This window comes from Phaenicophaeus curvirostris, chromosome 2, assembly GCF_032191515.1.
Source record: "Phaenicophaeus curvirostris isolate KB17595 chromosome 2, BPBGC_Pcur_1.0, whole genome shotgun sequence".
NCBI lineage: Eukaryota > Metazoa > Chordata > Aves > Cuculiformes > Cuculidae > Phaenicophaeus > Phaenicophaeus curvirostris.
The window spans coordinates 75150597-75161382 of NC_091393.1; the positions used below are offsets into that span (position 1 = coordinate 75150597).

Sequence of the window (10786 nt, forward strand, 5' to 3'; positions counted from 1 at the left end):
TAAACGTGTTTTAAGAGCTCTTCTCTATTTACTTCAGTGGCATGTTGCCGCAAAAGATCCCATGCCTCCACCACGCACCTGTAATTCATTTTTTTTGATAGGTAAACATATAGTAATAGTATAACCAAAAAGACGCCCCAACATTATTGTATTCCAAGTTTAAAAGAAGTTTAGGGGATTGTGATTTAAATTATTCGTTCTCCACTTTATGCAATATTTGAATGTCAAAATGGGGGGAGATATTTCTTTACCTATTAGACAACAACACACTGAGGCAAAGCCGCACTTCACTACACATTGACACGGATGGCTTCACATTCCGTAGGTATGTGAGGGCTTGCCTATGCTGTCCTTGGCAAACGAGTGATTGAATAATTCTCATCTGTAGCCACGGTGCTACTTCCATTGTTTCTTGATGACAGAGGTGGTCCAGTGATCTCTGTAAGGGTTGAAGACCGGGCTTCTTAAGATACATACATACGTTCTTGCAACACAACTATTCAAAAGTTCATTAAAGTAAAGGTGAATGTCAGTTAAACGAACTTGCATGAGTTACTAATGACACAGTTGATACAGGACATGTATCAGAGATCCTATTCAGTTAGCCGTACAGAACAAAGGGAGTGTTTTAAAAGGAGTAATTCACTCTTTCCTAGGTTAATCAAATCTCTGTATACAAACAGCACTTTTTATAAGCACATTACAAATAATAAGTTTTATCAATTACTGTCCAAGTAATTAAAATGGAATCTCAAGTCATATCTAACTGTGAAGATGCTGCATCAGGACTATGAAAAAAGCCTACGGTGTTTCAATACCTGTTATTAGCTAAACAGTAATTTCTGAAACTCGTTTTATAGAGGACAGCCTTGCATAGTAATGTACCTCCAACTGAACAGTAACATACTTACTTCATAGTCATAGCGATCAAGGAGCCAGAATCCTTGAATAAGCTTTACAAGGCCTTGAGGGAGAGCAAAGGTGGTGGCAAAGGACTTGACTACATTTTCGATTTTATTTGGCCAGCAATGAAAGATGTCCAGCAGCAAGTAAATTGTCTGATATCAAATATCCAGTTAAGGCTAATAAATCTGGAAGACCAACAAGTTTTTCCCATTATATTTTGAAAAAAATAATGAAATAAGAATAGAAAAGTGGTAGGAATCAGAAAATACTAATGTCTTAGTCTTGCCGTTTTAAGCTGTTGAAACCTGAAGACAGGCAGGTCCTAACCACAAAACTCTATTCTGAAGAAGAATAGAAATACACTTTGATTTCTCTAAGGCATCCAAAGAGTTTAGCTTCAGATATTTAAATAGATGTTCTAAGGCAGCTCTGGGCTACCACTGGTTTCAAAGCCCTCGCTCTCTAGGCTCCCCTCCTGGGTCAGGTAACAAACCAGAAGAGCAATTCCGAGTATTTCAGCAGCTTAAAAATTAAGTGTCTGCCCAATGACTTCCCTCTTCTCTCTTATTCCCTGTGTCTCCACTACCAACAGAATAAGAGAAAACGCTGTTGGCAGTGCCAGAAAAGAGATGATTTCAGCAAAAATCATCTGCTGCTACGTCACTGTTAGAAATGCCTTTGCTCTTAAGCAGCAGATTTCAGTGTGTCATTCTAGTAAGAAGCCATTTGCTACAGCTACGAGTGCTTTAAAAATTACAAACTGTGTTTAAATTTTGAGAAAGAAACTAACAGGGCTTTTTACCTATTACGTTTCTTAGTAAAGCCATTCTCTCATAGTAGAAAAGACCTTGCAACAGAACACAGAAAAAAAAATCATAAAAATACCACAGAACAAAATATTAAAACAATGCTTCTCTCTACGACTTAATTCTAAACTACATGTTTTGGCTAGCATTGTGTTTGAAGTTTAAATTAACATATGTCCTTAAGCATGTAGGTGACAAACATTTAAGAACTTTTGTGTGCATATACTGAGGGCGTCATAGAGGTAACGAGGAAGGATACAATCGCATGTTTGTAGGTCTCCTCAATGCTTTCTAGCAGGTAGAGATCCAGCAGTGCCTGAGGGGAAAATGTTTTTTAAACACTCCCATCATTCATAAACCATTGACATTTGGCTGCAGTTGGGTGGGGAGGGGGATGGTGGTGTTTTCAGTGACCATGGCACTCACATGTAAACTGGGAGGGGGATATTTCCCAGTCCCTCCTTCCTCTCTCTCCCACAGCTTTGCAACTTCGTCTCCTAAGTGGGAAACTATGCCATCGATCATCAGGCAGTCAGAGTCCCACTTTCCTCTGGAACAAGAGATAGCGAGGATTTGGACAGGGGAAAACACCAATTCCAGCCCCTCAGTGCAACAGATTTCCTCCAGCCTCTATCTGAGTTACTAGAGAAGCAAGAGAAGTCAATCTCTAATACACTGCGGCTTCCACTGAAACTCATCCGGCTGCAAATACAAATGTCGACATAAAAGCCATTCACTTCCACTTCTGGATCTGCAGTGGAAGTGCCCCAGACCTGTAGACTTACCCTGACAAATTCTCCAGCTTCTGTCGCTGACCATTATAGCAGGTCTGAAGAAGAGGGTAATTGTAGGAAGGGGCAGACAAATGCATCGTCCCATCTACAGGCAATAAAGTAAAAGCAAGTTAAAGAAGTAATATCACATTTGTAAACTAAAAACATTGACTAAGAAAGATAAAAGATCATACAAGCTAAGCACCAAGAAGCACAGACAAGCTTCCAACTCTGAAAAGAAGCCAGTCCTGTTCCTGCCTTTGCTACCAGAGATGTGAGACACAAGACTCAATTCCGTCTTGTCCCAAGTACTGTTTCAAATTTACACCCAGTGTAGCATTCAAAACACGCAGCACAAGGTCAAGTTCACTATCAAAAATCCCAATTCTTGAAAAGAATGTTTTTCTAACCGTGTCATGTGAACATTTGTAAGACAATTGAGGCTGACAATAGGATTTATAATCCATCCAAATACACACGTGTTTCCAAGGTGTGCTTTTTCATCAAGCAAGAAATAAAACGTTCAAAACATGCAGGTCATGCTGTGACTCTAACAAACAATTCTCGAGTCTTTGTGGCTTAGTAGCCATTTGTTTAAAATTCTTCAATCACTGGAACAGGCTGCCCAGGGAGGTGGTTGAGTCTCCATCACTGGAGGTGTTTAAAAGGCAGGTAGGTGAAGTGCTTAGGGTCATGACTTAGTAGTGGGCAGGTACGGTTTGACAAAGAGGGGATCCTTCCTGGAAAAATGATGCACCACCTTCTAGCAAGCAGCTCCACAGACAAGAGGAGAAGAGTTGATCTTGCATTCTGCCTTTCCAGACCTTTCCCCCTTGCCGCTTTTTCCCCCTTTTCCCTTTCCCACCCTTGCCCTTTCCTAACCTTCACCCTTGCCACCTTTCCCAACCTTTCCCCTTGATGCTTTCCCAAATTTTCCCTTTTCCCACTTTCCACTTTCCTGTCTTTCCCCCTGGCTGCCTTTCCCATCTTTCCCCATTGCCATCTTTCCCGCTTTCTCCTTTACCGCCTTTCCCCCTTGCCACCTTTCCTGAATTTCCCCTTGTCATCATGGCCCCTTTCCTGCTTTTTCCATTTCCAGCTTTTCCACTTTTCCCCCTTTCCCACTTTTTTGCCTTTCCTGCCTTTCCACCGTGCTACCTTTGCCACCTTTTCCACTTGCCGCCTTGCCCCTGCTGCTCTTCCAGCCTTTCCCCCTTCCTGCCTTTCCTGACATTTCCCAACATTCCCTCGTGACACCTATCCCTTCTTTGCCCTTGCCACCTTTCCTGCTTTTCCCTGCTTCCCCCTTCCTATCTTTCCCCTGCTTCCCCCTTCCTATCTTTCCCCTTTCTCCCCTTTCCCTTTCCTGACTTTCCCCCTTGTTCTTTGACGCCATCCCTGCCTTTTCCGCTGTCCCCTTTCCCTCCATTCCCCGTTGCCGCCATTCCCCATTCCCACCTTTCCAGCACTGCCCCTTTCCTGCCTTTGAGTTCTCCACTACTCAAAGGCCTGAGGTCTGAAGTCAAAACAGAAGTGTCTGAATGAACACCTTTCCTGGGTCTAACTCCACTGAACTCATGTGGCTGTAAAAGCATAATCCTGAAATAGTTTCACTGTGCCTTTGCTCTCAAAGCAAAGGTTTTTGCTGGGTAGCCTCCTTGTGACCAATGCATTACAGTTCATGCTTACCTAAGCCCTCAGGAAGGAGACCAGACTGACAGAGCCAGATGACCATTTGTGCATACACAGAAAACTGGTTAGCTAACACCTCCTTATTTCTCAAGTTTGCAAAATCTGAAGAAAAGGCATAAGATTAGTTTTGTATGCGATTCCTTTCATTTTTACAAAAGTCCCTTCATCATACTAAATCGAGAGTATAAAAATAACATGGTACAATTCTCCATCTTTGCTTTTTTCACTCTGTATCACTCTCCGATGGGAAGAAAAACCCCACAAAAAGGATAATTGAGGAAGCTACAGAAACCTAAGTAACTTACTCTACAAGTCACTCATTTACACTGCCTTCTTATTTTTAGTATTGCAAATACACTATTTCAATGCAATTAACAACCAAAGCTCACGTTTGCAAAATTAGAACCCAAGTATCATCCCAAATCTTACTAAAACATACCAAAGATTTAGTAATGCTGTCAGACAAACCTTTCTCATTGAGCTGTTGTGGTTCTCTTTGGAAACACTTTAAGACCCTGGTAAGGTTCCTCAGGACAGACTGGCAGTGCTGAAGGGACTGTAGCACTTCTGGGTCGACGGTGTTGCAAGAGCCATCAAATAGTGGAACACCTTTTTGAGAAGAGATATTGAATCATCAGCCTACAGAGCAATTCCAGCGTTTCAAGGTACACACGAGCCATATCACATACCAGCAGGTAACTGAATAAGCTCAAATATAAAGAATGATTTTACATCTGCAGAATGACTACGCTGGTACTCACATATGCCATCAAATTCATCTTTCGTGTAGATGACTTTTTTCCACGCACAGTCACGAATAAACTCTAAATTTGCTGCAGAACGTGGCTGCTCTTTAAAAGAAGAGAACAAAACAGAAATGAATCAACAGGTTCAAACTGAAAAAGAGAACCCAGAAAAGCAGCCTTAGAAGTCTTACTTTCAGAGGTCCAATGTTTAATGCATCCAGTCAGGAGTTCTAGAGAACCTGTCTGGACAGCCGCAGACAACATGGCCTCTAACTGCTCCTCCTAAGCAGAACAGACAAAATTAAATGAGAACATTCCATACTTTCAACATCTGAGCCATCAACAGTACAAGTCTCTGAACGAGATCAACACAATTCAGCAAAGGAACAAAAAAAAGTCTAGATTAAAGTTACTTCCAAGCTGGAGCTGATACCAGAACATCTGACTGGAATCTGAAGAGTCTGCACCACGCTTGCAAAACAAACAGCGTAGGGGCTAGGCCAACTTGCCAAGAAATTTGGGTTTAGCTACCGCACCGTGCAGAACTGTTACTTGCCCCAACACACTTCCACAAATCGGAAATCCATTTCGTCTCAAACATTTACATGATTTCTCTTTTTCTCCATTCTACCCCCCTTTTTCAAGTTAGTCAGGGATCTAAACCCTAACTCATGACTATGCAGGTAGTCCAACTGATGGGGAATGAAGATGTAGCAACTTTCCTGGACTTTCCCAAGAGTTCTGCTCTTGCTCCTCCAGCACTGCTCTATTTCTCCCTAGACAGTCAGTCCCTGGCCGGGCTTCAACTGGAGACAATGATAGTATTACAGTCTCAACAATGGACCTAAAACGTTACTATTTGCAGGACACTGGCAGGATAGCATCACAATTATGTGGGGGGATGAGCGTAAAATGAGCATAAAATGGTCTCTGACACCAAAAGCAGCACAACAGAAAAAACGTAGCCAAGGTTCATCTCCTTAGGCATTCTCAAGAAAGAGAGAGTAAAAGCTCACCTCCTTCTGGAAACCGGTGCAAGTGACATGGACAACTCCAGACCTCAGCAAGCACACTCCATCTGCAGAAGCAATGAACGTTGGACAACAATCCATACTCTCAGAGTTATGTCATGATTAGTTTACATTGTTCCAACAGCAGTAACTGGAAAGACAGAACTGACTACCCATTGTCTTCATCAGATCACTTACAAGTTTGTGCAAAAGCACCAAACCCCAAACCCCAGCGGACAGTCAGATACCTTTCACAATATTAAATACCTCGTTAGTACAACATCATCAAGGCTGGGCTTGTGGGGCTTCGGGGTGTTCTGGTTTGGTTTGCATTTTGAGTGACAAACATTGAATGAGAGAACCAAGAAATGGCATCTGAGCTCAGTTTAAGCTTATCACTATTAAAAGCAGTGAAATACCTACCAAAATTATAGCCGCTTGCATTTAAAATCTGGTCAGGTGGTAGGTAAGAAGGTGGCGCTCCCCACGTTAGACTCGGCTGGTGGACCAGAACATCCAAAATGAGGTCTGGAGAAGCCATGCTGGTTGCATTATCCAGTGTCCACAGGGCAAAATAAGGGCAGTTGAGCGGTAAATTTTCTGGCCTTGAAGAAAACAAGTGCATAAGCTAAAAGCCAACATTTCTATGAATTATTTGTAAGGATAGTGAAAACAGCTTAATAAAATTCTACCTTATGGAATCCGGCATTTCAGCATCATACCAGCAATTTATGTCAAACAACCCCAAATAAGTAGATGGTTTTTCCTGACCGTACGTAGTCACTTGCCAGCAAAAGATCGAGATGCTGGTGTAAGGAGATGGTACTGTAAAAGACAAGACATTGTTCCTTACTAGTAGAAAATACCATACACCTGATATTTTTAAAACATCCCTCTCTACTCTCGCTTAATTCTGTTATATAAATTGGAAACACAACGCTCCATTTCTGTCAAGAAGTGGAGTGATCAGCTTTCTCTGTGCCTTTTTTTCCCTGAATGAAGTCCCACATAACTTAATCACTCTTTTTTTTTTTTTTTAAAATAAACACAACAAACCAGCCTATACAGATATTTAAGACCTGTAGACTATGGGTACAGAACAGCTTTCGTTGCTTAGATGACACGGATATCAGAACAAACCTTCATTAGTATTACCCTCTTTGTCAACACAGTCATAAAAGTCTTCCATGGTCTGACAGCTCAGTAATTTAATGTTGCTGGTTTGCCTTCTCCTGGGACAAATTTGACTTGCGAGATCTAAACTGAACCTTTCTTTACAGCCTTCCAAACCCTGGAGAAAAGACGAGAGAAAAGGTCATTTTGAGATACAAACGTAGGTTTGACCTCAATAGGAAAGAACGTATCTATCTAATATAAGATGGATATTGTATTGTATACACTGCCCATGAGCTTATTTCTGATGGCAAATAGACAGAGCTCAAGAGAAAACCAAGAAGATGAACCCAAAGATCAGAAAAGAATAAAGAGATACCTTTATCTGACCCCATTTTAAGAAGAGGAAAGAGACAGAAGCACATTCAAGTCTGCAGTTTGGTGAAACAAAGCCCTTCAAAGCCCTGTCTTCTTTTCCTACATGCCATTAATTCAATGTTCACATCCAGAATCATTGTATTCATAAAAGCTGCTTCCTGTTCAGGAATTTAATGTTCACAGGCTCTTTGCAGATGCATCCAGTTGGAACACACAGTGCTGCAGTCCAAAACTTGTTTTGAAAAAGTATGCACAAAGACCATGCCCAGGAAGGCTCAGCAAAGGATTTCTGGTTTTTCAGGTCTGCTCTGACTTTTGACAGTAAATACTATCCCTGCCAACTTCACTGAGAGTCGCTTAGCTTTTCCCACACACACTCCTCTTACCTCATACATGACTTGTCCGCATGCCAAACGTTTTCGATCCCCGAATGTTAACCGCATCAGGTGTAAACTCAAAGCATCGCCTTTGCTGAAAGAGGTAGAAATGATGAAATGTGATTACAAAGCTGCTTTACAGTCCTAATCATAATTGTATTAGGTCAAGACTGAAGTGTTCGTAAAAGCATGCTCTTCCTGAACAGAAAAACACCACTTCCCAAAAGAGGATAACTGGTCACCTCTAGACACTAAACCGTAGAGGAGGAAACTCTGACCCTAGCAGCTGCAGGGGCAAATGCCAACCACACCATTAGAAAGTTTTCACATGTTGGATGGGCTAAAAATTGTTAGGAATAGTTCTTCACAGTGAAGAGTTCTCAATCAGAACTGCTTTAAAGTCATACTTCAAAAGATTCCACTCCAGGGGTAGCTGAGCTGGTTAAATAGCTTGCTGACACTGAGAGAGAGAAGTCTTTCTCCCTTGCCCTTGTACCAAAGTTCCAGGCCCTTTTGCTTACTCTGGATCCTGCCACACACTGATTTGATTCATCAGCCCAGCAGAAAACGTTGACTTTTCTAGTGAACAGTGATGGCTCTCGGCCAGGCGAGCTGAAAAGGCTCATCAAGGCTCCAAAGACGGCTGAAGCTTGCACAGGGGAATCAGCAATACCATCCCCTCTTTCCTTTCGGGGCAGCTGCTCTATTGACACCTTTAGTGTCCTAGATCGGCAGCCTCAACTACTAGTGAGGCTATTTTAAAACTGTAAATCATGAAGCACTCATCAAGAAACAAAGGAAATCTTTTCCAAATGCAAGCACAAAAATGTAGCCAGTGTTGTTTTGCCTTCTTTCACAAGGTAGGAACTAGTAGGCCCCTCCTCACTTCTGTAAAATCCTGTAAAAATCCCATTATAAGCTTAACACCTTGTGCAGCTGAGAGAATCTCCTGCCGAGCTAAATAAACAAAACAAAGATACATCTATCAACTGAATGTGAACAAATATATTGAAAAAAATGTCAGTGTCTTATGGCACATTTTAAGTCACCTTTCTTGTGTAGACTGAACAGCCCACAAGTAGCAACAATTGTGAGGATCATTCTCTGGCTCTTGTAAAGTAACCACATAGACGGGAATCCTTCTTCCTCCAAGCCGACAGTGGTGCCTACAGGTTTAAGAAAAAGGGGTGGTGGGAATAAAAGAAGAAAAAAGGTGAGTGATTTGTCCCTAACTGTTTGTAGAAGGGTAGAAGCATCCTCTGAGAAAGAGCACCTGACGCGCTTATCCTCCAAGTGAAGAAGGTCGTTCTTCCATCTCAAAGAACTGAGTCAGGGGAGACACTATGCTTTATGCAGCAGTCAAGGAGCAACAAAATTACTGCCCATCAAATGATATAACCTGGATTTATGCCCTCCTCTGCCCTCAGCTGCCAGGCAAAAGAATGTTCCTACTGTTGTAGCCTACCCCCACACTGACCTGAGGAAGGCAGCATACCTCCTGAACACACTTAAACCAGCGCCAACGAGAAGTAGGCTCTTCTTTCTTTACTTGAACTATGTATATTTCTTCCAGACTTCTGAACCTTACTGCTACATTCACAATCTATTCTTGCCACCTAATTATTCCTTCACTCTCTATTTAGCCATCCAATAGCTTCCGAGGAGTCGCTGCAGATTTGCGGGAGTGAACCCCTATCTGAATCCGGTCAAATATTTCAAGTGAGGTTGCTCTTCGGTAGATTTAAAATCACTTCTTAATTTTCCTACTGCTTAGAGCTCTACGTATCCCTTATTCTCATCTCCAAGTGTTCCAGGCAAATTTCATTCACGTGTATCTTTGCCTTAGAGTGGGTCAATCCCCTATTTTAGTCAAGGCTGAAATGTAGGAAACAAGTTATTTCCAGGCACAGATCAGCTATTGACTTTCCCCGTCTCCTTAGTTTCACCCCAGACACTTTTAAGAATATTATTAATAAAATCACATCATTAACACATTTCAGCCTTTCGGTGTACGGCCAAATTGCACTGACTGGTTCTGAAAGCTAATTTCTGAACTCTATTGCATCAAGATACACACAGTTCCTGGTTCCACTGAATGCTACCGATACAACAAGCTGTCCTAGAAAGAACAGCTCTGCCATATCCCAATCACTTGAAAAAAAACCAAGAAGCATGTTTCCTTCATTTGCTTAATCCACAGGCACAATAAGGAAAGCAATCTTAGTCCAGTGGGGAGAAGGTGACCCACTCATCCACCTCTGAGTTGACAGTTATTTCAGAAGAGGATTTCTAAACATTCCAAGGTTATACTCAACATTTCAGTCCCTCCAATAGTTCTCTTTCCATTAACATGCTTCCTTCAGCAAAAAATTGAGAGCCCTGCCCCTCCAGGCATGGCCAAGCCTAAAGCTCTACTTACTCCCTCTCCAAAGTTTTCATATTCCAGAGTGACAGGCATCCATCCGAAAAACCCACAACGAGCTGATTGATTCTGCTTATGTAGCAGAGTGTTGATATCGGTGTTCCTGACGGGTTTTGTAGTCGATAGCAAAGATGTCTCCCTCCCATGGTGGCAATTCGTCTTCTTGACGGAATGTCCTCAGGAAATGTAGGGAAAATGTGGAAATCTACACACACAAAACCAGACATGAACATGTTGTGCTATTTAGGTTGCATTTCAAACACTGATGTGACAACACCTATAATCACATTCCACCGTCCCAGGCAAAATATCATTTAAGCAACCCTTTGGTTTTTGCTATTTCCATTTTGTAGGCATTCAAAGAACAAAAGAACTCCCTGGTCGGGCAGGTATTCTCACTTATGTTTTAACATCAGGTAAAAGTGTAACCTTCCTAGAATGGTTTGGGTTGGATGAGACCTTAAAGACAGACAACTTCTCCTTGGACTCTGTAAATCAGCAGTTTGGGCCTCATGACGGAGCTGTTTCAAGTAACCTCAACTCCTGAAGGCAATTCTCTCACA

At 42.0% G+C, this 10786-nt stretch overlaps 2 protein-coding genes across 4 annotated transcripts; both read right to left on the minus strand.

The window, feature by feature from the left end:
* Positions 1 to 850: 850 nt before the first annotated feature.
* LOC138718242 (protein ELYS-like) lies at positions 851 to 4270 on the minus strand. Of its 3 annotated transcripts, XM_069852595.1 has the most exons (5): positions 4175 to 4264; positions 2498 to 2591; positions 2139 to 2262; positions 1972 to 2028; positions 851 to 1058 (listed from the first exon to the last, which is right to left on the minus strand). In XM_069852595.1, the coding sequence occupies exons 1-5, from the start codon at positions 4218 to 4220 to the stop codon at positions 855 to 857; spliced, it is 525 nt and encodes a 174-aa protein (XP_069708696.1). In that variant the 5' UTR covers positions 4221 to 4264; the 3' UTR covers positions 851 to 854. The 3 variants fall into 3 exon arrangements, 2 of the variants coding, with proteins under 2 accessions (XP_069708696.1, XP_069708697.1); XM_069852596.1 differs by lacking the exon at positions 851 to 1058 and having other exon boundaries at positions 1904 to 2028; XR_011337027.1 differs by lacking the exons at positions 851 to 1058; positions 2139 to 2262 and having other exon boundaries at positions 2012 to 2028; positions 4175 to 4270.
* A 552-nt stretch (positions 4271 to 4822) lies between these two features.
* On the minus strand, positions 4823 to 10255 carry LOC138718238 (protein ELYS-like). The gene is made up of 6 exons (XM_069852590.1): positions 10221 to 10255; positions 8851 to 8967; positions 7811 to 7895; positions 7074 to 7224; positions 5940 to 6001; positions 4823 to 5205 (listed from the first exon to the last, which is right to left on the minus strand). Exons 1-6 carry the CDS (start codon positions 10238 to 10240, stop codon positions 5002 to 5004), a joined length of 639 nt encoding a protein of 212 aa, XP_069708691.1. The 5' UTR covers positions 10241 to 10255; the 3' UTR covers positions 4823 to 5001.
* Between the last annotated feature and the right edge of the window lie 531 nt (positions 10256 to 10786).